Here is a 26,408-nt window from a genome sequence, read left to right as displayed (position 1 = left end):
GGTTTGGAAGTTAGTGCAGTCATGTCCGACATGTGGGAGCTTGCAGATCGGTTCTGCGTGTGAAACAATTGGGCTTCTTGTACTGAGCCACGTAACACCATTCTCCACGTCTGAATGGACAATAAGAGGCAGCTTTGGCTGTGTCAAGAATGAGTGTAAAGTTTAGTGCTGTGTTTCTGTGACTGTTTCAAATCTGCATTTTCAGTGACGCTGTGGTCCGTGTAGGAAACTCCAATTGTACCAATACATTGACCTAATGTTTTAAAACAAATGATTTGTTCCCATTGGTCATGAAACCTATCTGATAACTTATCCTTTCATTCCTGATTCCCCATTACCCCTGAATTTATCACCTTTGTAAATGTGATTTGACCAGACTTGATTTAGTGTGACATTTTAGAAAAAACACCCAGGCTGGATCAGCCATCAACTTTAATGAATAAAGGACTAAGATACTTGTGTGAAAATACTTCTTAATTTTGGCATTTTCTTGACAACCATTCTATCCTTTAAGTAAAGAGATGGCTCATGTCAAATTAGATTTTAAGTAAATGAGGGGCGAGAAAAAGGATGTGCTGATAGCGTGTGATAAACTCAGGGAGATGAGGTTAGTGGGGAGCGTATGTATTGGCACGGGCCAGTGATCCTTGCTGAGAACTTTGTGTCATTCTTTGTGATATGGAAGTGTAATCTGGTAGATTGCAACATTCCTTCCCCTGGTTCTGTTACACTGTAGAATTTGTTATCTGGATAGTAACAGTACAGATTGTTACTTAGTTTGTTTCCTTCACCTTTCATCACCATATTTTGCTGGGCATTAATTCTTTTTGTAAAACAATGTCTTCCACTGTTTTTTTTTAATTGAAGGCTGTTACGTATTTGAGACCATGTTAGGGAACTGGTCAGCCATGATTTAATTGCATGGGTTAAATGAGCTGGGGTTACTGAGTGACTGAATAACTGGGGATAACTGTCCCTATAGATTATTCTCCTCCTCGATCCTGATGCTCCAGGTTTAGATTCCACGATTCCATCAAAACTTTACAAGCTGGCCTCCATCGTTCACCCTATGTAAACCGGAAATCACCCAAAACTCTGCTGTCCAGCTCCCTGAGCACTCCTGTGCTAGCTGACTCCATCGGCTTTTGGAACATTATCATCTCAATTTTGTTTGAAAATCTGCCCATTGCTTTGTTCCCTTGATCTCTGTGATCTCTCCAAACCTGCAATATCTTTCGTTCCCTCCCTCACGCACTCACACGTTTTATCATTCATTCACTGGTGATCTTGTCGTCTGTTGTCTGGCCCTTAAACTTTAGAATTCCCTCCGTAAACATCTCTGTCCCTCTACTTCCCTCGCTTCCTTTAACACACTCCTTGAATCTGCCTCCTTGGTCATCTGTACTAATACCTCCTTATATGGTTCAGTGTAAAGATAACTCTCCGGTGATACATCCTGGCAACATAAGAAGCAGGAGTAGACCATTCAGCCCATCCCTCCACTTTGCCCCCCCTGCCAATAGATCATGGCTGAATTCTTACCTCTGTGGATGTGTTCCTCTACCAACCTCAAGTGTATTGATCCCCTTTATATCCAAAAAACTATCGATGCTCACCAACTGATCCTCCTTAGCTCCCTTGGGCAGAGAATTCCAAAGTTTCACTCTCTGAGTACAGAAACTACTCTTCTTGGTCTTGTATGGCTAACCTGCTGTTTTCATACAATGTCCTGGGGTTCTAGGCATCCCAATTTGGGGAAACATCAACTCCACTTAAACCATGTAAAGTAATTATTTACAGTATTTCAATGAAATCAATTCCCATTCTTCAAAACTGTAAAGTATGAAACAATCTACTTAATTCCTCCTATTAGAGTAATACTCTATCTCATGTATTAATAGTGCATCTTTGATACTGTTTCCCTATTACAGATATATTCTGCACTCTGGTGATTTTCTTTTTGTACTACCTGTTGAACCTGTGTATTGTTTGATTGTACTCGTGTATGGTATGATTTATATCCATGTATAAATTCTTACAAAGTTCTTAAGGGGTTGGACAGGCTAGATGCAGGAAGATTGTTCCCGATGTTGGGGAAGTCCAGGACAAGGGGTCACAGTTTAAGGATAAAGGGGAAATCCTTTAGGACCGAGATGAGAAAAACATTTTTCACACAGAGAGTGGTGAATCTCTGGAACTCTCTGCCACAGAAGGTAGTTGAGGCCAGTTCATTGGCTATATTTAAGAAGGAGTTAGATGTGGCCCTTGTGGCTAAAGGGATCAGGGGGTATGGAGAGAAGGCAGGTACAGGATACTGAGATGGATGATCAGCCATGATCATATTGAATGGCGGTGCAGGCTTGAAGGGCCGAATGGCCTACTCCTGCACATATTTTCTATGTTTCTATGTTTTGATTTAACTAGATAGCGCACAAACAAAAACTTTCCACTGCGTTTCAGTCTATATGACAATAATAAACTAATACCAATACCAAGCAGTTGTGACAGTAGACTGTAGAAGTGAGAGGTTAAAGATGTCCATGGAGATTGTGGCCAGTTGATTGGCGCAAGATTTCAGAACCTATCCAGGAACTCCATCTAGGCCATCACCTTCTGAGAATTTAGCCTCATGAAAGCAGATCTGACTTCTACCACCAAGATGTATGCAACTAAGCCAATAGAAGATGTGGTTAGGAGGGGCTTTGTTTGCATGTTCAAAATGGACATAAAAGGCCTTGTGCAAATCAGTTGATATACGCCAGGGCCAGAGATTGCCACCAACATCATCGTCTGATGACACTCAGACCCTGCTGTAGTCGCCAGGCAACCACTCGATTGAATTGAGCTTATATCGGAACTTTCTCTAGGCATCTCTCTTTTGGAATCTGTCTTGTGGAGATCGTACCTGCTCTTCTTGTACAATGCAAAGTAATTCTTGAAAGTCTGGGATCTGGATTTTAGAGAGTGAATCTCCCTGTTTATCCAAGGTTTCTGTTAACAATGAGCTGACTATTCTGCTGACTATTATTCCAAATCTGCTTGCACCAATAATTAATAAATACGCCGTTTTACAAGAACGGGGTTCTGATGCCATGGTGGAATGTGTCCCTTTAAAGTATAAAATCTTACCATTTTCATTCAAACTCCTGTCTTTGGCTTTTGTTCACTCCTGGGTTCATTTCCCGTGAACTCCTTTCAGCTTACTAACCTCTCCATTTCCAGCCTCCTGTCTGTTCAAAATTCTCATGCTCCCCTTGCTGATGTAAATCTTTGCTTGTTGTCCAAAAAATCTGAAAGATAACCAGGCATTTGCTCACCATCTCCACATTTTGTTTTTTACTTTTTTTTATCTGGATACATCTCAAAATGTAAAAAAATTAAGCTTTAAAGTTCAAGACTGTTTAATTGTCAAAATTACTGACAATGTAACAATGAAATTCTTACTTGCAGCAGCATAAAACACATTACACACAGGTAATATGTAATAAAGGAAAAAAAAATCATGAACGTGAGTCTTTGATAATGGCTGCCTTTTTGAGGCAGCACCTCCAAAAGATTCCTTTGATGGTGGGATGTCAGTACCTGTAATGGATCAGCAGTGTTTACCCCTTCTCTGTAATGACCTTCATTCCTGGGCATGACTAATTTGTGATGCTAATGTTAAGACAAGAGATGCACAAAAAAACTAAAACCAAATTGAAGAACTTCAAAGTTTTGAAAACTAAAACACAGCAGATGCTGGAAATCTAGAATCAAAACAAAATGTTGGAAACACTCTGTGGGTCAGGCAGTGTCTGTCTTGCTCCCAGATCTACAGAGTTTCCAACATTCCCTGTTGGCCTCAAAACTTTGATCTGCAGACAATGCAATTTAAAAATTCATGTTCTTATTCATGTATGGTTACGGGTGTCAGAGGTTATGGGGAGAAGGTAGTAGAATGGGGTTAGGAGGGAGAGATAGATCAGTCATGATTGAATGGCAGAGTAGACTTGATGGGCCTAAAAGCCTAATTCTGCTCCTGTCATTTATGATCTTATGATCTCATCTTTAAACTGCCTCACCTCAATCTGTCTCCCTCACCCATTCCTACAGCCCTCCATATCACTGTTACTAATTCTCACTCGTTGTACTCCAGTTTGTAAAAATGACCCGTCTTGCATCAACTTTTGTTGAGTGTTGTATCTTGTTAAGGTTTTCTCCTGTAAACCTTGTCGAATTCACAAGATCAGCTGTGGTCCCGATATCAGAAGGCCAGGAATGATCAATCACTGATTGGTTTCAGGGTGCTTGAAACACAAGAGGGTTTATTTTTCAGGCCTTTCCTCAGAGAAAGAGGACAAAAACCAAAGTGATGTCATCAACATTACAACAATCTGCACAGCAGAGTATTTTGTAGGCTTCAATATGACCCATTGCACTTTTAGATTTATAGCCGTAGGCAGTTTATAAAATGTGGCACGGCCATGCTGCTTAGCTACATTGCATCCCAGCCTCAATCATGGCTCAATGAATAGCAACCATTTTTGTTATTTCCACGCTAAGCTTAGTCGTCTAAATGTGTATATTAATCATCACATTCACACTGCAGGTGGCTGAATGGAATCAGTGTAAGTGACACCATGTAAGTGGATCTTATTTTCATATTTCTACATAGCATAGAGAAGTTGTTTCAGCCCATCTAGTCTTTGCCACTCACATACTAGCCCCATTCTACATTACTTTTCCTTGTAACACTTCCTTGTAACCCACCCTCACCACATCCCCATTAACTCAGCCCAACACTCAGTTACCACTCAGTTACCACTCACCAACACTTGGTGCCTAGCAACCAGCATGGCTTTGGGATGTGTGTGGAAATTGGAGCCCCCAGGGGGAACCCACACAGGGAGAGGGTGTAAGTTCTAGTCAGCCGGTACCCAAGGTCAGGATTGAACCCAGGACTCTGGCACCGCAAGGCAGTAGTTCTACTGGCTATGTCACTGTGCCATCCAGGTGTTAAATGGAATAGAAGTAGAATGGACTTAGACTTGATTGGAATTGGCACAGAGTGGAGCTGGTGTGAGGGCAAATTGTGCGAATGGTTTGGAATTTACTGGGAGTTCAGGGAAAATCGTTACGAGTGGAATCAGAGTGACTGGAATTGGTTGGAGTGAAATAGAGTCAAAATAAAGGAGAATCAATGTGAGTGAGATTGGTATCAGAGGAGAGCAGTGCGGGTGAGTGTAAGTGGAGTAAAGGGAAAATGATGAGTGAAAACAGAGTGGGATCAGTGCAAATGGAATTAGAGCAAACGGCCTTAGTGTGAGTGGAATCAGAGTATAGCAGCAACTACATCAGTGTGTGTGAATGTGATGCAAGTGGAATTGAAGTACAGGGATTCTTCTTCTTCTTCTTCTTCTTTGGAGTTTTACGGCAGCCGGCATCCACAATGTTGCATTGCTGCCACCTTCTCAGGGAATCAATACAAAGGAGAACCAATAAGACAGGAATTGATGGAAAATGCATTCGCTGCAAATGGAAGCTGATTGGAGAGAAATTGGAGCGGTATGAGGAAGTCTAGTGGGTCAGGGGGAAGGCAAAGATCCATTGATTTCTCAGCACTTTCAGCTGGGAAATCTTCCAACCAGGTGACAAGTTAAATGATCCATCCCTTTGGGCTCATTCATTTTAATGGGAGAAGAGTAAATCCAAGTTAATTTCCTTTTGTTATTTACTTGTTAATTTAAATCTATTTAATTGTGTATATTTTCGCCATGTTAAGTGTCCTCACCTATTATTTTTTGAAGTTAATACTTTTGAATATCTTTGAATGTTTACTCCAGGAATATTACTGACTGGTTTAGGTGGGGGCAACATTGTTCAGGGCTGTCCAGAAGATGGTGTTACAGGGGGTGTTTGTCCAACAAAGATAAGATGATTGCAGCTTGTGTGGCTGAGAGCAAAGACTGCAGGTGGATGAACTAATTGATCAAAACATAGTAAAGGACCATTGAGGAGTGGAGGAATGTAATGGTATTGGGGATGGTGCAGTTAGGGATACTACTGAGCCATTAGCAAATCTGATGTTTGTGATAAGACTGAAATGTAAGTGTTGGGTCTTGGTTTTTAGAACTAATTGCAAAGGCTGAACTCATTAGTCAAGAGCTCGGAGCATAATAAAACTCAGTGATTAATGAGAAAGCAGGCTGTTCTCTACAATGGCAACGGTGTGTAGCAAAGGTTGTGTTCCCTGCCCAGTGGGAGGGTTAGGGAAAACGCAATGAAGGTGGAGAATTCTGGGCAGAAGGGGAAAGGTACAATTGTTGTGGCCCAAACAGAATATGTGTGGAAGAGTGTTCAAAAGGGAACTGCAGATGCTGGAATATCGAAGGTACACACAATTGCTGGGGAAACTCAGCGGGTGCAGCAGCATCTATGGAGCGAAGGAAATAGGCGACGTTTCGGGCCGAAACCCTTCTTCAGACTGATGGGGGGTGGGGAAAGAAAGAAGGAAAAGGGGAGGAGGAGGAGGAGCCCGAGGGCGGGCGGATGGGAGGGTGGGAGGAGACAGCTGGAGGGTTAAGGAAGGGGAGGAGACAGCACGAGCTAGCCAAATTGGGAGAATTCAATGTTAATGCCATAAGGACGCAAGGACCCCAGACGGAATATGAGGTGCTGTTCCTCCAATTTCCGCTGTTGCTCACTCTGGCAATGGAGGAGACCCAGGACAGAGAGGTCGGATTGGGAATGGGAGGGGGAGTTGAAGTGCTGAGCCACCGGGAGGTCAGGTAGGTTATTGCGGACTGAGCGGAGGTGTTCGACGAAACGATCGCCCAACCTACGCTTGGTCTCACCGATGTAAATGAGCTGACATCTAGAGCAGCGGATGCAGTAGATGAGGTTGGAGGAGATACAGGTGAACCTTTGTCGCACCTGGAACGACTGCTTGGGACCTTGAATGGAGTCGAGGGGGGAGGTGAAGGGACAGGTGTTGCATTTCTTGCGGTTGCAACGGAAAGTGCCCGGGGAGGGGGTGGTGCGGGAGGGAAGGGAAGAATTGACGAGGGAGTTGCGGAGGGAGCGGTCTTTGCGGAAGGCAGACATTGGGGGAGATGGGAAGATGTGGCGAGTGGTGGGGTCACGTTGGAGGTGGCGGAAATGGCGGAGGATTATGTGTTGTATTTGCCGGCTGGTGGGGTGAAAGGTGAGGACCAGAGGGACTCTGCCCTTGTTGCGTGTGCGGGGATGGGGAGAGAGAGCAGTGTTACGGGGTATGGATGAGACCCTGGTGTGAGCCTCATCTATGGTGGCGGAGGGGAATCCCCGTTCCCTGAAGAACGAGGACATTTCCGTTGCCCTGGTATGAAATGTCTCGTCCTGGGAACAGATGCGGCGTAGGCGGAGGAATTGGGAGTAGGGGATGGAGTCTTTGCAGGGGGCAGGGTGGGAAGACGTGTAGTCCAGATAGCCATGTGAGTCAGTGGGTTTGTAATGTATGTCGGTCAGGAGTCTGTCCCCTGCGATGGAGATGGTGAGGTCAAGGAATGGTAGGGAAGTGTCGGAAATCGTCCAGGTGTATTGGAGTGCCGGATGGAAGTTGGTGGTGAAGTGGATGAAGTCAGTCAGTTGTGTGTGGGTGCAGGAGGTGGCACCAAAGCAGTCGTCAATGTGGAAGAGTATTGAGATCTGAAATTTGTTCGACCGAAGGTGAAGAGAGCAACAGAGTGGCGTGTAACCATTGGTAATGTTTCATTTTATTGGTTATTCAAAGGGAAGTTGGGATAAATGTAGCTGAAATGTGAAGTGTAGAATAGATGCCCAAAGTACATATATATAATGTGTTTAGCAGTAAGGAAGGTATGGCAGCTATTGAAGGTGTGTTGCCAAATGCAGAGATGATTAAGACAATGTTGCTTTTGTAAGGGTGATGTATAGTTGCTGCCTTACAGCAACAGACACCCGGGCTCGATCCTGACTATGGGCTCTGTCCGTATGGAGTTTGTGTGTTCTCCCTATGACCGTGTGGGTTTTCTCCGGGTGTTCCGGTTTCTTCCCACATTCAAAACATGCAGGTTTGTAGGATAATTGGCTTCTGTAAATTGCCGCTAGTGTGTAGGATGTGAAACTGCGATAACATAGAATTACCGTACAGGCGATCGTTGATCAGCATGGACTGGGTGGGCTGAAGAGCCTGTTTCTACGTTGTATCTTTAAACTAATGTATTTAATATAGTTGTCAATTTCATGGAACCAAGGAGAACCAATATAGAGAGCTTCCAATTCATAGTATTAAACGGGTTCAAATATATTTTCAATAAGAATCCTGTCAATTTCCGTTTCCAATTGTGGTTTTATTGCAAAAGGCACAGACCTTGGCTCAAAGAACCATGGTGGAGTGTTGTGATCAACGTGAATGTTGACTTGAATGCCCTTCAATGTGCAAGCTCATCCTTGAAGAACACATCTTGTCTCCCTAGCAACTCATGGAATTCCAACCTCGCCCATCTTAACACGATGAAAGTTCCTTCAACTGAGCTATTTCTTTCAGCCAGAACCGTCCCAAAATATAATGATTAATCTCAAGCCCACAACTACAAGTTGTATCATTTTCATTTGCCTTTGGTGTTTCGCTCTACTGTCAGAAGCTCCAGGTTTCCAGGATTACCTGAACCTTTTTAAGGTTCAGACCGAGAGTCTGCTGGTCATCTCGTTGCATGTTCAGTCTGGTTCATCAGTATTACGCTGCACCTCGCATCAGGCTCATTTGTCAAGTCTCAGCTATTCATTTTCATGATTCAACAATCAGCGGTTCTACTTTAGAGGAAAGTTCTGAATAGCCTCCTTTCTCATTTACATTGTGAATACTTCTTCCATTGTACTATGCTTCCTTTATTTAAAACACAAAGTGCTGGAGGAACTCAGCAGGTCAGGCAGCATCCATGGAGGTAGATACCTGGAAACTTCAGAACATTTGAGCATCTTCTTTCATTTCCTAATGTTAATTTTGTTTGCTCAAATTAATGTTTGATCCAAGAAGCTCTTGTTCCATAGACATTTAAACCACTTACAACATGCTTTTCTTGTCTGAGCCAGCATTCAAGGGACTTTTGTTTCCCTCCACTTGATGAGAATCCTTTTTTGCCTTTTTAAACTGATGTTCGATTGTTTCAGAACAGTGTTTAGCCACTTCTCCCAGAGTACGCATTAAGTACACAGGCATCATGTTCAACGTGGACATTGTGGGCTGTAGGGCCTGCTCCTGTGCTGTACTGTTCTATGTTCATCTGTAAAGATAATTTAGACTTTGTTTAGATATTAAGCGAATGAACTGGATATGGGGTTAACGCTGAAAGTAATGTTGAGGTGAATTGAATTGAATTTCTTTATTTGTCATTCAAAAACAAGTTTGAACGAAATTTTGTTGCAATGCAGTCATAACAGTAAGAAAACAACAAAACACACAATTAAACACAAACATCCATCACAGTGACTCTCCTCCACGCACCTCACTGTGATGGAAGGTAAAAAAAGGCTTATCTCTTCCTTGCTTCTTCTCCCACGGCCAAGCAGTCAAACTGCTGTGTCGAGGCGATCGAGGCTCCCGATATTAAAGTCATGATCAGTCATGATCTAATTGATGCAAACGTGAAGGGCCCAGTGGTTTAAGCCTGCTTTTATTTCTTGTAATAACATCTGACCTAGGCTGGGGTGGTGTGTTAGTCCACAGAAGATTCAACTCTGAATTCTCATCCTTGTGTTTAATTTCTCCCATTCCCCAACCATCTCTTTCTTTGTCCGCTCAAGCCCCAGCCTCGGAGAGATTCATTTCTAGCTTCACCCATCCTCCACTCCATGGCTTTCCGCCAGCCAGGCCAGGGACTGGGATTCCTGTCTTATACCTCAGCACTTGACCTTCTCTGAATGCTCCTTAATGTCACCCTCTGACCAGTCTTTTGGTCACACGTCCTGACATCACATTCTCTGGCTTAGAATGGTGCCCCCTGTGAAGGGCTTGGTGATATTTTATTACATTAAAAACACTGTAGATGCAAATAATTGTTCGGCAGCTGCAAGTTTAAGTTGACCCTTCCATTCTCGGAGAAAACCCACGCAGATCACGGGGAGAACGTACAAACTCTGTACAGACAGCACCCGTAGTCAGGATCGAACCCGGGTCTCCGGCGCTGCAAGCGTTGTAGTGCAACAACTCTACCGCTGCGCCACCATGCTGCAAATTCTTGATTCATAAACTGCCCTTTTTCTCATATTTCTCCTTAATTATGAGTTTTCTTATGCTGAAAGATCCAGATTAATACCGTCTTTGTAATTGGTTTCAAAAAACCAAGACCCAAAGCTTCCATTTCAGTATAATCATGATCCTCAGATTTGCTACGGCTCATCCTACAGTAACAAACTTGGGGTTAGCAATCCTCTAGGTTATGCTCTCGAAGCTTTAAACATTTATTTCCAAGTCATTACTGAGGACAACATCCTGGGGAGAGAGAGAGAGAGAGCGCAGTAGCATTGGGAAACATTCTATATTTATTTTGTTTGAAGATATGTAAATACATTAATGGCAGTGGGCCATGGATTGGTGTATGCGGCAGGGGGAAGAGGGAGGGGAAAGGCTGTTGGACTGATAGACACATTCAATCACGCAACAAAGAATCTTTTCACTGCTCATTTGGCCTCGGGAAGCTGGATGCCATGCGGATGAGCACATCAGCTGGCTACGTCAAAAGACCGTGAGATGGAGTGTGGTAGTGGGGTGATTTGACACGAGATAGAGTTCCCAGAGATGCATTAATTAGAATAGACAGTCCTCAGCAGCTCCACTGATACAGTACTAATGATAAGTTCCACAGATCCAATTCCATTAAGGTTTTACATTACCAAAGTCACAGCTTTCGATTTGACACCAATGACCAGCTTTTGGACTCTTAGAAGCATTTATAGACCATAGAAAAGTACAGCATTGGAACAGACTCTTTGCCCAACAATTTCTGTGCTGAACATGAGGCCATGTAAACTAATCTCAGCCTGCACGTGGTCCATATATGTCCATTCCCTGCATATCTATGTGCCGATTTAAAAGTCTCTTTTAGAAAGAGTATTACATTCAAAGAAACAAGCAAAAAAGTTCCTTCTTAAAATAAAGAGAAACAAAATCACATAAAGGACATAGAATACTTTTAAATAATTAAAAACATAATTGCAAGCGCAAATAACTAAAATAGATGTCATTTACCTGATTGTTTTCTCTCTTGCTGCAGCTGTAGAAGCCAAAGAATGGATTTGCAGTCAGGCAGAGCTTGCAATCCTTGACAGAACAGAATTAGCAGCAGAATTTTAGACGGTCAGAAGTTTTTTCCCAGGGTGGTAATGTCTAAGAATATAGGGCATAGCTTTAAGGAAAGTGGGGGGGAAAGTTTAAAGGAGATGTGCGTGCAGGTTTTTTCACACAGTGATTGGGGGTGTGTGGAACGTGCTGCCATAGTGGTGGTGGTGGCAGATACGGAAGTGGTGTTTAAGAGGCTTTAGATAGACACATGGATATGGAGGGACAAGGATCAAGTGCAAGTTAGTTTAATTTAACAAAAAGTAGTAAACACTGCCCAGTCCATCTTCGGCTCTGACCTTCCTTCCATCGTGGGGATTTACCGCAGTCGCTGCCTCAAAAAGGCTGGCAGTATCATCAAAGACCCACACCATCTTGGCCACACACTCATCTCCCTGCTACCTTCAGGTAGAAGGTACAGGAGCATGAAGGCTGCAACAACCAGGTTCAGGAATAGCTACTTCCCCACAGCCATCAAGCTATTAAACCTGGCTCGGACAAAACTCTGATTATTAATAACCCATTATCTGTTATTTGCACTTTATCAGTTTATTTATTCATGTGTGTATATATTTATATTATGGTATATGGACACACTGATCTGTTCTGTAGTCAATGCCTACTATGTTCTGTGTGCTGAAGCATAGCAAGAATGTCATTGTCCTATCAGGGACACATGACAATAAACTCACTTGAACTTGAATTTGACATCATATTTGGTGCAGAAATTGTGGACCGAAGGGCCTCTTGTGCTGTACTGTTCTACAATCCTATGTTCTGTGGTAATATATCTTGTACCTGACTTGATATCAATGCTTCTTGCTATTCCCACTCCAACAACTCTGCACTCATTCATCAGGGTCTCTATGGGATCCAATTAAATGAATAACCAAGAGGGTTTTGTGGTACTAATTCTGATCATTTGTTTTTGTAGGCAGGCGCCCAGGATGCCAACATGAATCGAAGGACGTACACAAAGAGGAAGTTTCTGTGGCGAGCGAGGCAGAAATGGAAATTGTTGGGTCTGTTTGAGATCGACCAAGACCATGAATTTTACAGCTTTACTTGTATGCTGAAGGAGGGATTGACAGCTGCAGTCCAAGTCTCCATTGACACTCCCCGATTGGTAAGACCAGCATTGTCTATTGACATCACTCCCTGAGTCATTGAAGGTTAGATGGGGAACATAACATCAGAAATCGGTGCCTGCTCTCAAACATCAAGTTTATGACTGATATTCCACCTCAACGCCATATTATGCTCTCACCATTTTGAACCATAATATGTCATTCCACCACCTCTGTAAATTTCCCTCAGTGTATTCAGTATCATAAAGGAACGTCCTAATAACCCCCTCTTCCCCACCACCCCCTCTTCCCCACCACTCTACAAATCATTTAAAGGCACTAATAACTGCTTTTTGTTCAATTACTGATGTTACTGGCTGTGCCCATGAATCCACGTGTTTTTTTTCCATTCTGTAAAGTCGTTAATATTTCATGGAGTGCTTTATCACATGCTGATTTTTTTTAATGACTTCCATCTCTATTTTATTAAGAAAACTTGGTGAGTTTGCAGAAATTTCCCTTGGAAGATGGCCTGAAAGGGTAGAATTAGCAGAGAGTGTAAAACATGGTACAATGAAAGCAGCTGAATCTGAAATTTGTTGCCCAGGAAAGGTCAAGCAGGTTCATTTGCCACCTCATTAATCAGGCATTAATAACACTTAATTGACCCCCCAACCTGTTTTTTATGCATGGGTTCTTTCCAGGCTTCAGCTGGAGATACTTGTTGCAGGAATTGCTAACATATCTCCCTATCCGGACTACATTTTCTTAATTCCAAAGACCAAACAGGTTTGCCAGGATTGGCTGCATGCACCTTGACCTGTTCCACACAGATGAAACCCTCACTATCCCAAGCAGTGCGTGACTGAGCTTTTTTATTGCAGACAAATAGGTGCCGTAGGAGTCTCTAACTGATCATCGTCCTATAAACTGCTTCATCTGTTTAAGAAGATAGACACAAAATGTTGGAGTAACTCCGTGGGACAGGCAGCGTCTCTGGAGAGAAGGATTGCGTGATGTTTTGGGTCGAGACCCGAAACGTCACCGATTCCTTCTCTCCAGAGATGCTGCCTGTCCCGCTGAGTTACTCCAGCATTTTGTGTCTATCTTCGGTGTAAATCAGCATCTGCAGTTCTTTCCCACACATAATCTGTTAAAAGCCTGACGGCCTAACTTAATAAATACATTTTATTTTTTAAACTTTAGCATTCTTTTTGTAATGTTAAAACATAAATTTCTTCGAGTATACCATCAGCCATGTCAGTGCCAGTATCATTCTGGCAGCATGATACTTTCATCCTGAATGAAACCATGTGTGTTTGAGCCACCATGACTGATTACCAACAAAAGACTTGCTCCTGGTAACAAGATCTCTCCAGGTTATGAGATGTGGACAAGAGGTTGCCACATCTTGTGGTGGTGATGTGAAGGTTTGAAGATAAGATGAATGTTGATTGGGAGTTGTGATTGATCAAGATTCACGGTGAGTGGGTGATGCATTTGGTGCGCAGTGTTGAACTGAAGGTGCATTCATTGACCTTGGCAGCAAGACCATTGGAAGTGTTGCAGGACTGGGGCTTGGCTACTGGCCTGAACAAGCTACAGAGAAAGCACTTCATATTTTGTGTTGGCAGCTTACAACCCAACAGATTGAACGTTGAAATCTCCAAATTCAAGTAATGCCCTCCTACCACCGCCTCTTCCCTGTGCCCTCACTGTGTGCACCCATGACTCCCACCCTCCCTGTCACCCTGCTTCTTTCCAGTCAATAAGTCCCACATTTTTCCTTTTCACTCCCCCTCTTCCCCCCCCCCGCCCCATCTCCTCCCATCTGTATCCCTCCCTCTGGCTTTATCTTTTACTCCTCCTCTCCTCATCCTTTTCACCTCTGCCTTTGTCGCCTACTCCACCATCTGCTAATCAACCCCCCCCCCCTCCCCTCACCTGTATCCATCCATCACTTGCCAGACTTTGTCCCGCTTCCATCTCTCTTTTCCAGCTTTCGCCCTCCTACTCCTGTCTGTCTGAAGAAGGGTCCTGACCGGAAACATCGCTTGTCCATTCCCTGACCCGCGGAGTTCCTCCACCACCACAGAGAAAGCTTACACCTCTTGCTTTCCCCCCTTCCCTCACTGTAACCCTACGATTCTGTCAGATACTTTAGAACTGCAGCGCCTCCACGCTGTGGTGGGAGCGGAGGAAGACAACAAAGATGGTGAAATACTGTTGCTCAGTTAAAGACTTGGAGCCACAAGATCAGGCTCCAAGGCCATGTGTAATTTCAGGAATAACATCCTTTATCTGGAGATTTAGTCTGTGTCCTCCTGGCATCTTGCTGGAATTCAACGCCCCATCTAGGTTTTCACTGTGTCTTGTATAAGACCGTCATTTATAGTTTGTGGTATTAGTGAACTCACCACAGTCTCATTAGTTTCCAATCACACCACCAGCAACAATATCACCTTCCACTTCCACGGTACACCTGTGCTTCCCTGTTCTGTATTATTTCCCAGGATTTTGTCCATATCATTTGTTCTGATTAACATTTCTCTCTTTCTCTGTTTAAGCTGATGAAAGGATTAAGGTAAATATGGAGAATCTCTTTGTCTCTGAGAATTAAAAATGGGGGCACAATCATAACATTTGTAGATAAACCACTCAGAAGCGAAATCTGAGAGCACCTTTCATGGAAAGAGTAGTGGAAATATAGAAAAAGAAAGTGTGGCCCCTGGAGCTTCCAAGAAGGAGATCTAGAATCAGAGGAACTGGAAGGCGTACGGCTATTCCAAAAGCACCATGGATAAACAAAGAGTTTCCCGCACTCTCCATCCCCCAAGCCAACCCCCAAGTGTCCCACCTAAGACACAAGACCCAGTTGCTCCCTAATGTAACCAGACATTTCTCAATTTGAATACCTCACGCTGTGAAATTTCACCCAACTCCTTGTTGACTAACAAATACCAAAGAGCCGATAATGTCCCACGGGTTAAAGCTGCCCTGTTATTATAGCTGCTAGTTCTCCTGTGGATAGAAAATTGATATCAACACAATAGAACCACAGGCTTTTAATCTCTGGAGAAATACAATGGTGTTCTAAACCAGATTACATTCTACAATGCTAACTGACATCACCAGGCTAATATTGATGAATAAATATTTACTAGACAACAAGTTGAAAGAAATAGGAGCAAATTATTCAGTCTCTCAAGACTTTTCCTACATTGAATTAGATCAGAGTTGATTTGTGCCTCAATTCCATTCACTTGCTTTGCTTTTATACTCCCTTGATGCTCGTATCTGAAAAAAAATTAGCGACTGAAAATTGTATAAAAACCTTAATTTCACTGTATGGATATAGGGATTTGATGGAAGGTGAAGATCATGAAGGATTTTGATCAAATGGAGAGAGGCAGAAGAGTGGGGGAGAAGGAACGGATACAGATAAAGGTGATGGGCAAAAGAGCCGGAGGTGACATGAGGATGGCTGTTTAATGCAGCGAGTTGTAGATTAAACTCATTGCCTAAGAGCGTAGAGGGAGCACATTCATTCGGGAGTCTCCAAAGGAAATTAAATAAATGGATGTGGTTTAAAATTTGCCTTCAACTGTTTTACAAAGCTGTGAAAATAATGGGAACATTTAAATAATTCAGTATCTTGTTTAAAGGGGCTGGCAAATGAGCTGTCAGGGTTTCCTCTGGGTGTACAAAGTTTCCTCCACATTCCAAAGAAGTGTAAAGAGATGTCCCTGAGCACTCCAGGAAACATCCTGGGATTAGCTTTATAACATTGAAAAATACAGCACAGGGAAAGGCCTTTTGGCCCACAGTGCATGTGCTCAACATTATACCAAGATCAACCAATCTCATCTGCCTGCACATGACCCACATCCGTCAATTCCCTGCATATCCATATTTCAAAGCCTCATAAATGCCACCATTGTAAGTGCCTCCACCACCACCCCAGCAGTGTATTCCAGGCACACACCACCCACCGTGTAAAACAACTTGCACTAACATCACCTTTAAACTTTTCCCCTACTCACCTTAAAGCCATGCCTCATAGTCTATAACATTTCTACCCTAGGTTAAATGTTCTGATGTTGACCTATTTATGCCTCTCATCATTTTATATACTTCTAGCAGGCCTCCCCGTAGCCTCAAACGTTCTGGAGAAAACAATCCAACCTCTCGTTGTAGCTAATTGAGGCAGCACTCTGGTAAACCCCATTCTGCACCCTCTCCAAAACCTCTGCATGCTCCATGTAATCACGAGATCTAGACATTGCAGCAAACTAGAACCTCTTCAATCAATGACACGGTGTGTTGTTTCAAGAGCCAATGGTTGTGTGGGTAGGAACCACACTTGTCCCTGACTCTGACGGTGCCATTATTGAGCCACCCTGTACTGTCAGATGACATGTCTGGCCTCTCAGTGAATATAAAATATCCCCTGGCCTGTCTCCTGAATAAACGCAGAGGAGTACGCTTGGCCATCCTTAATCCCACAGCAAACATTACCAACACAGTTTCTCTTGTCTGTGGGTTTATGCCAATCGGAAATTGGCTGCTGTGTATCAAACATTACAACAACGACAATGCTGCAGGATAGCCTTCATTGGTTGCTAGAAGCTTTCAGACATCTTGAGGTTGTGAAAGTCATTGAATGAGTCCATGTTTTGTCTTTTCATTTAATATTTGCATTGATTGATTGCAATGTGACTTTCTCCTTCTCCAGGGCTTATTGAATGAACCAGACTTCAGTGCTGTGCTGACTCAGGTGCACGAGGTAGGTTCCTGCACTTTCCTTTGCTTCCATTAGCAGCAGGCAAATGTAATACTGTACTCTGTTCATTCAGAGTTATTGGGGAGAATAGAATTTAGTGCGGCACAGTGGTGTAGCGATGGAGCCTGACAGTGCCAGAGACCCGGGTTCAGGGCTGTCTTTTCGGAGTTTGTATGTTTTTCCTGTGACCGGGTGGGTTTTCTCTGGATGCTCCGATTTGCCACTTTACCTTCAAACCCGTACATCTATGGAGTGTGGGAGCAAATCGGAGCACCCGGAGAAAACCCACACGGCCACAGGAAAAACATACAAACTCCGTAGATTGTAGATTGTCCCTAGTGTGTACGATAGTGCTAGCATATGGGTTGATCACTGGTCAGTGCGGACTCGATGGGCCGAAGGGCCTGTTTCCACACTGTATCTCTAAAAGTTTTTTTTTTAAAGCTAGAAATGACTTTCATATAAAAAATTCAACTGTCACTGCTCTTCCCCATCGCTCCTGAAACATAACTGCTTTCCATTTTACCGCCTTTGGCTGGAGAGCTCACTGCAGTTTATGAAAATAATACCAATGTCTAGTTTGCTGGTTTCAGTGTGTTATTAAATTAGCCAAGACATCTTGCCGTGTAATGGTGTTTTATTCGAGATATTTATTTGTGCAGCCTGCATTTGCATTCGACAAGATATGTGAAATGTTTGTCTGTGATGAGTATTATCAGGCAGCACATTCTCCTTCTGTTGTCTGCGCCAGGGCTTTGAGATGAAGACATTTGCGGCACCTGTATTTGCACAGTTCCGAAGAATGCTGGGAATGAGTGAGAATGACTACCAGCAGTCTCTCAGTTCCGAGGGATTCTACCTACAATTCATCAGCAACTCCAAGAGCAAAGCTAACTTCTTCTTAACGTGAGTGAGATCATCATCGGCAGGGAACCAGTCACTAAGTGTTGAAGCAACTCTGCAGCGATGGCTCCATCAGCAGCAAAATACACTGATTACTCCTGGGGTAGACGGGTATACTGTCGGCCCAGGAGTGGCGAGCATCTATACCTCCCTTACCCGCAACCTCCTCTCCATCTATTCTTCACTTTAGATTTAGATTTAGATTATTCCTTTAATAATCCTTTTCAGGAAATTACAGTGCCACGACAGCTTCAAGACAAACATAACACCACGCTTTCATACATAACAAGTTAAAATACGTTAAAATACAAGTTAAAATACAATTAATTTAAAAAAAAGTGCAGTTATTTATGCTCATTAAAAAGTCTTATAGCAGCTGGTAAACAGGACTTCCTGTATCTCTCCGTTTTGCACATTGGTGCAATCAGCCTCTGGCTGAAGATGCTGCTCTTGATCACCTTCAGGGCATGGAGTGGGTGAGTGGGGTTTGTCATTATGGAACCTAGTTTATTTAGAGTTCTGGCCTCTGCCACCTGCTGGACCGTTCGTTGCTCAGCCCCGACCACTGAGCCGGCCTTCCTGATTAGTTTGTCCAATCTGTTTTTATCCGCTATACGGGCGCCATCTCCCCAACAGGCCACAGCAAAGAACAGAGCACTGGCCACCACTGAATGGTAGACACTGCACAGTAGGGGTTGGCAGATATTAAAAGACCTCAGCCTCCTTAAAAAATACAGTCGGCTTTGTCCCCTCCTGTACACCGCCTCCATATGACACTTCCAGTTCAGCTCACTGTCAAGCTGCACCCCAAGGTACCTGTGATTAGCAACCACCTCCACCTCAGTGCCCTTAATGGTGATCGGCGTTGCTTGAGTCCTCCTCCTCCCCCTCCTAAAGTCCACCACTATCTCCTTTGTTTTTTTGGTGTTGAGATGGAGATTATTGTGTGCGCTCCACTCCACAAAGTTACTTATAATGTCTCTGTATTCCTCCTCATTGCCCCCTTTAATGAGGCCGACAACAGCTGTATCATCCGAATACTTCTGCAAAAAGCAAAATCATCCTCCCTGTCCTTGCCACCCTCTCATCTCTATTCCATCTCCATTCCTAACTCCCTGTCTGCCCCCCCCCCCCCTCCAACCCATTCCATCCCCCCCATTCTTCTTCTCTATCACCAACTCTTCCCTTTCAATAATCTCCCTCTTGGCATGCCATGAGCTTATCCCTTCTCCCCCGTCTCCGCTCCTGACCCCCTTTATTCCCTTGGCCTACCTTGGTATGAAAGTGATGATGATTGAAAGGCTAGGGTCGGGGGAACCACTTAATCCATTTTTATTTGACACAGGAATGACAAGATGATTTTCTTGAAAACACAGGAAAAGAGAGAGATACAATTTCTTCTGTCAAACCTGCGGTCCTACATGCAGCACATGGAGAGGTACCCACACTCCCTGCTTGTAAAGTTTCTCGGTAAGTGGCAGCAGGAAGATTTCAGGGCTAAACATTTTATTAAAAGACCTCCTACAGGGGCTGAGTCGAGGGAGTATGTGACTGAAAGATACAGACTGGGAGATCCAACCTGCAACTCCAGCCTACATTACGTGATCTCAGTTAGGTTGGACCCTGTCGGATGGGAAGAGTCCACCTGCTCTCCAATTCTGAGTGGTGTGCACTAAACCACAATTTTATGAATGTAGCAAAGATAGAGGTTTCGTAAGCCAACTAATCCAAGGAGGCGTTTCAGCCCCAAGTAAGCCGCCCTCCTCAACCATTTACATTTTGCCGAAACAGCATCTCTTTCTACGTCCTCCTCTCTCTCTCTCTCTCTCTCTCTCTCGAGTATTGACGTCTCCTTAAATCAATCTAGGCTATTCATTCAGGACATGAATGGCACTGACAACTCCAACATTCATAGCCAACAAGGTGACTCCTTTTTACACAGTCCCAAACCAGGCTTTAAAAGTAGCTGTTAGATGGAGATTTCTCCATGTGGAATTCTCTGCCTCAGAGGGCGGTGGAGGCAGGTTCTCTGGATGCTTTCAAGAGAGAGCTAGATAGGGCTCTTAAAAATAGCAGAGTTAGGGGATATGGGGAGAAGGCAGGAACGGGGTACTGATTGGGGATGATCACATTGAATGGCGGTGCTGGCTCGAAGGGCCAAATGGCCTACTCCTGCACCTATTGTCTATTGTCTGTTATCTATTGTCTATTGACTTCCAATATTTGAATCCAGAGATGTGTGTAAACGAAGCTTGTTGTATTTCCAGGAGGTGTCATTGAGAGGGGTGGGAGCATCAGGGCCTGGTGGGTTGGGGAGTGGGAGCAACATCTGAATGTTGTCGTTCCAATGTGTCTTTTGCCCTTGTCCTTCCTGTTGTTGGAGATTATCAGGGACTGTTGGATCTTATTAGCCTTGGTTGCAGCCCACCTAGGAGAAGTTAAAATCTATAAATAAGGCCACAAGTATAATAATCAGTGTTTCAAGAATCACATCTATTTGAGACCTTAATTAACACCTATGCTAGGACACAATGTCAGATTTAAAAAATGTATATCATTAGGCATACCTCTGACTTATCCGTATCGCCCAACTTTCATATATTTATTTATTCTCCATGCCACCATTCACTTGAACTCCATTAAATACTTTTTCCTGTGTAGATTTGCACTAGGTCCTATTCTGACTCACAGCAATCCTTCACTTTAAAATTTTGAATTATTTTTAACCCTCCCTTGGTTGCATCCATCCATTGCCCTAAAGTCTGGTCCAGGCCCACAACAAACCGAAGTTGTACTATGTGTAAGGGAAACTGGTACCAATCATTTCATGCCGAGGACATCACTGCAGGAGTCCCTCAGGGTTGCGGTCTGATTTCAGCTTCTTCATCAATGACTTGCTTCTGCCATCGCCTCAGATGTGGGGATGGACACAAAAAGCTGTAGCAACTCAGTGGGACAGGCAGCATCTCTGGAGAGAAGGGATCGTCACCCTTCTTGAGACTCGTCAGGGAAAAGGGGAACGAGAGATATAGACGGTGATGTAGAGAGATATAGAACAATGAATGAAAGATATGCAAAAAAGTAACTATGATAAAGGAAACTGGCCATTGTTAGCTGTTTGTTGGGTGTAAACGAGAAGCTGACGTGACTTGGCTGGGGGAGGGATAGAGAGGGAATGCCAGGGTTACATGTAGTTAGAGAAATCAAGATTCATACCACTGGGCTGTAAGTTGTCCAAGCGAAATATGAGATGCTCCAATTTGCGCTTAGCCTCACTCTGACTATTGGAGAGACCTAGGACAGAAAGGTTTGTGTGGGAATGCGAAGGAGTTTTGCAACCGGGAGATCAGATATATCCAGGCGGATTGAGCAAAGGTGTTCAGTGAAACGATCGCCCAGTCTACGTTTGGTTCTCGCCGATGTATAAGAGTCCACATCTTGAACAACGGATACAGTAGATGAAGTTGGAGGAGGTGCAGGTGAACCTCTGCCTAACCTGAAAGCACTGTCGGGGTCCCTGGACAGAGTCTAGTGAGGAGGTATAGGGACAGGTGTTGCATCTTCTGTGGTTGCAGGGGAAGGTAACTGGGGACGGGGTGGTCTGGGTGGGAAGGGATGAGTTAACCAGGGAGTTGCAGAGGGAATGGTCTCTGCGGAAGGCAGAAAGGGGTGGAGATGGGAAGATGTGACTAGTGGTGGGATCCCGTTGGAGGTAGCGAAAATGTCGGAGGAGTCTGTGTTGTAAGCGACGGCTGATGGGGTGAAAGGTAAGATTTAGATTAGATTATTCCTTTAATAATCCTTTTCAGGAAATTACAGTGCCACGACAGCTTCAAGACAAACATAACACCACACATTTCCTCAAAAGGCTTCCATACATAACAAGTTAAAATACGTTAAAATACAAGTTAAAATACAATTAATTTAAAAAAAGTGCAGTTATTTATGCTCATTATAAAGTCTTATAGCAGCTGGTAAACAGGACTTCCTGTATCTCTCCGTTTTGCACATTGGTGCAATCAGCCTCTGACTGAAGATGCTGCTCTTGATCACCTTCAGGGCATGGAGTGGGTGAGTGGGGTTTGTCATTATAGAACCTAGTTTATTTAGAGTTCTGGCCTCTGCCACCTGCTGGACCGTTCGTTGCTCAGCCCCGACCACTGAGCCGGCCTTCCTGATTAGTTTGTCCAGTCTGTTTTTATCCGCTATACGGGCGCCATCTCCCCAACAGGCCACAGCAAAAAACAGAGCACTGGCCACCACTGAATGGTAGACACTGCACAGTAGGGGTTGGCAGATATTAAATGACCTCGGCCTCCTTAAAAAATACAGTCGGCTTTGTCCCTTCCTGTACACCGCCTCCATATGACATATTGGGGGACTAGGGGGACTCTGTCTCTGTTAACATAAATGGCGATAAGTGCAGATCTGTGGCTCGGCACAATGCAGCAAGTGACATAGCCCCTGATTCCCTATGAGTGGCTTGGATCTGGAAGATATAAATGTAAGCTGTTGTATGTTTTGGAGATGCATTTTATCTTTTATTATTACATACCTAGAGACACAGCAACAGCTGAGGGAGGGAGTTATTTTTGCAATTGGCCCATGAGGGTTTAACTCCTGTTGCTTGAACCCTGGGTGAGCGACACATCTATTTACTTGTTCTTGAATAATGTCACGGGGCGCCCATTGTATTCTTAACAACTAACCAATACTCCAGGGAGATCGGAGTGTTGTTGCACCTTCTGTCTCAAGGGAGTATTCCAAATGGTAAACTATGAGGATGTTACTGTTACCATTTATGATGCTATTTGAAGCTCTTATCAGATTACTGCCTGGTAATCAGTCTGTGGTAGCCATTGTCCTGCATATATTGAACAACAACAGACTCCACAGTGAACCATTGTTGCCAAACAGGGCTGTAATGTGCTCCTGTGAATTGCAAACATTGCTGAGCTGGTGTCACAGTCAGTAACATTCAGCTGTTTCAGACCTCGCTCTCCTTACAAGATGTGTATGCTCAACAGGTCCCCAGCAACCCATTAGGCACCTGACTGACATGATCCTTCTTCCAAAGATAGACACAAAAAGCTGGAGTAACTCAGAGGGACAGGCAGCATTTCTGCCCCGAAACGTCACCCATTCCTTCTCTCCAGAGATGCTGCCTGTCCTGCTGAGTTACTCCAGCTTTTTGTGTCTATCTTCGGTTTAAACCAGCATCTGCAGTTCCTTCCTACACATGATCCTTCTTCCATATCCATCTCCACTGCTCTGCACTTGGGACCACTTGCACTGGCTGCAAGCCTCATTGATTTATTTCTCAAAAATATAATTTATTCAAAATAAGCAATATATAAGCAATAACTATGCAAGAACTCTTCATGCATTATCAATGCCTAAACATTCAATAGTGCCTTACTCAGTAGTGTTTCAACCTATTTTTAAACAAAACACCCGTGCCATTTTATGGCCCCTTGGGGCGATATCCCTGTCCTTGTCCGACGGGTATCCTCATTGGACTCTGTCCCGGATTCTTTTTCAATACTAATCTTTATTCAGAATATAAATATCTACAAAACAAAAATGATGCAACAAAAACTCTTCATACATTTCAAGTGTCTATACTTTCATTAGTGTCACACTCAGCAGTGTTCGTACCTAATGTCCATTTAATGGCCAATTGACTCTGCCCCTGATGCCCCATTCTAAAAATGCTGGAGGGCAGTGGTGCCATGCTGTGACTTTTCTTTGCCACCTAATGTCACTCTCCAGGAGGGTAGAGTGTGACACTCTTTACTTCCAAGTGTGCACCGTTGTCAGCTGCAAAGAGCAGATACCGCTCGGAGGGAGGTGGCGGTGTCTTTGTTCTGAGGCCAGTTTAGGTGCATAGATTTTAAATGTTGTTTGGGGTATCCAATCTCTCCTGCTGTTCTTTACAAGCCATGGTTCTAATTGGATGTACCATCTATCTGCACCTCCTGATTGTTTTTTGAATGTTGTCATGATACTAACTCTCACTGTACGGGCCTGAATCACTAAATCGTTTGTGTTCAAAGTATTTCCTTTGCTCTCTTGCGTGCAATCATATTTCAGTGTTTTTTTTGTAGCATTCGCCCTTTAAGGATCTGGTTTTAATTCATTGTGAATCCTGAAATTCCACTTCTCTTTGTCATCTTCCAATTTCATTTTATAAACGTGAAAATACTGAGAGCAGCTTGTGTCAAAATTCAACCACCTTTCATTTTACTTGACCTAACCACAAAGAACTTGTAGACAACAATACACAGTCCCACATAAGGAGACACTGAGTGCTGGAGTAACTCAGCAGGTCAGGCAGCATCTCAGGAGAACATCGATAGGAGACATTTTGGGTCGGAAGCCCCGAATATTGGCAATCTAACTCAACAAGCTGGCAGAACGGACCAAATGACACAATCCCAAGTCCCCGATTGTAAATATTAACACATTGCTGGGGGCCACTGTAAATGTTAACACTTTCCCTGGAGACCCCTCTAACATTCATGGAGATCCTTTATAAATTCTGCCTCTATCCCTAAGGAACCCTATAAATATGTGTGCATTCCTGGGAGATGCCTATACTTACAGTGTGTTCCCCATGGACTCCCAGTAATACCGACACTCACCTGGGGACAAACTGGGAACATGGAAAGGTCTGTGAGACCTCCATGCAAATATAGACATCATCCTTGGAAGCCCCTTCATTACACCACAACCATATGGAGAATAGTGCTTTAGTTACCACAATGTAGCTTCTATTTATAACAAAAAAACAAAAATAATGCACACATTTGGAAAAAATAGTCATAAAATGTTGGTTCACTTAATTCAGCTTTTTATATATTTAATTACGTTTTGAGTCTGTGGTCCTTGTGAATCTTTTAGTTCTGATTAATTATTTGAAGCTGTCTGCTCATGGTCACATATTCTCCTTCTTTACTTGCAGGTGTGCACAGTATAAAGATACCACATGAGGGGAAGGTGAGCCAGTTCTTGCATTCGCTACAGTGTACAATTGGAAAGGGCTTAACCCAAACTAGTGCTACCCTCAGGTACTTGCCTCAACAGTGATAGGTGGCTACAGGTGAGGGGGAAGGATGACTGGAAGATAGGTGGACTAAGTGACAAAGACTAGGGATGATAAAAGGGTGGAGGTGAAAAGAACTAATGGGGAAGTAGTGTAGTCTTCACACATAAGGGAGGATGAGGTTAATTTTAGCGATGGAATCTGCTGCAGGTGGAAGGATATTATCAGTGAGAGAACATTTGGATGGTGGTTAACACAAGCCTACTAGGTTTACCATAATGTATAGGAAGGAATGCTGGTTTAAACCGAAGATCGTCACAAAAAGCTGGAGTAACTCAGTGAGACAGGCAGCATCTCTGGAGAGAAGGAAGGGGTGACGTTTCGGGTCGAAACCCTTCTTCAGACCATAATAATGAAAGAGGACAGATATGCAACATCAGTAAAGGTTCTCGCATTGGAAAAAGCTGATTTTAGTAAATGTGAGGTGAGGTTTTCTTAAAAGCAGGCACATGATGTTAAATAACTGAGTAATGTATTGCCACAAAAACACACGTGACTCCCAAGTCTGGAGTCCTGTAAAAGACCAGGGCAAACTAAGACTAGCAGGAGGTTAATGATGCAGGAAGCATCTCTGGAATGCCAGAGATTGTGAAGAGACCTGATAAAAGTGTATACAATTATGAGAGTGAGAACCTTTTTCCCGTGGTGGAAATATCAAACACTAGAGGGCATAGCTTCAAGGTGAGAGGGGAAAAGTTCTAAGGAGATGTGTATTTTTTACACATTTTTACACAGAAGGTGATGAGCGCCTGAAACATGGTGCCGGGGGGGGGGGTGGTGATTGAAGCAGAAACTATGTCACATTTAAGAGACTTTTGGATCGGCACAAGGATATGCAGGGAATGGAGGAAATATGGATTATGTGCTACCAGATGAGAGTTGGCATCATGTTCGGCCTGGACATTGTGAGCAAAGGGCCTGTTCATGTGTTGTACTGTTCTTGTTACTAAGTTGTCAAATTTGACAAAAAGCTAATTTTAATAAAGTTGGGACATACCTGCTGTTCAGTCTATAACTGGGCAATGCATTGCCACAAAGAATGGTATGCTTCTCAAGTCCTGTACAGAATCAGGCTCAGGAGCAGCTTCTTTCCCTTTGTTATCAGGCTTCTGAATGGTCCTTCCATAAGCTAGGGTACTACCAATTCTCCTCTACACCATTGTGGCCATTGTATATAGTCTATGGAAATGATACACTGCAGTGCTGAGAAATATATTGTGCACTCTGCATCTT

The 26,408-nt window shown here is 43.6% G+C and overlaps 1 protein-coding gene across 2 annotated transcripts in view; it reads left to right on the top strand.

The window, feature by feature from the left end:
- pip5kl1 (phosphatidylinositol-4-phosphate 5-kinase like 1) overlaps window positions 1-26,408 on the top strand; it is a 49,471-nt gene that overhangs the window by 16,078 nt on the left and 6,985 nt on the right. For both annotated transcript variants that reach the window (XM_033048672.1, XM_033048671.1), the window contains 5 exons: window positions 12,252-12,443; window positions 17,120-17,170; window positions 17,919-18,073; window positions 19,416-19,540; window positions 25,035-25,069. In XM_033048672.1, coding sequence (XP_032904563.1) covers window positions 12,273-12,443; window positions 17,120-17,170; window positions 17,919-18,073; window positions 19,416-19,540; window positions 25,035-25,069 — 537 coding nt within the window. In that variant the 5' untranslated portion in view covers window positions 12,252-12,272. The remainder of the gene's footprint in view (window positions 1-12,251; window positions 12,444-17,119; window positions 17,171-17,918; window positions 18,074-19,415; window positions 19,541-25,034; window positions 25,070-26,408) is intronic.

Source organism: Amblyraja radiata, chromosome 32 (assembly GCF_010909765.2).
Source record: "Amblyraja radiata isolate CabotCenter1 chromosome 32, sAmbRad1.1.pri, whole genome shotgun sequence".
Classification (NCBI taxonomy): Eukaryota; Metazoa; Chordata; class Chondrichthyes; order Rajiformes; family Rajidae; genus Amblyraja; species Amblyraja radiata.
Note: the sequence above shows the minus strand (reverse complement) of the source record. Positions and strands in the feature narration are given on the sequence as shown.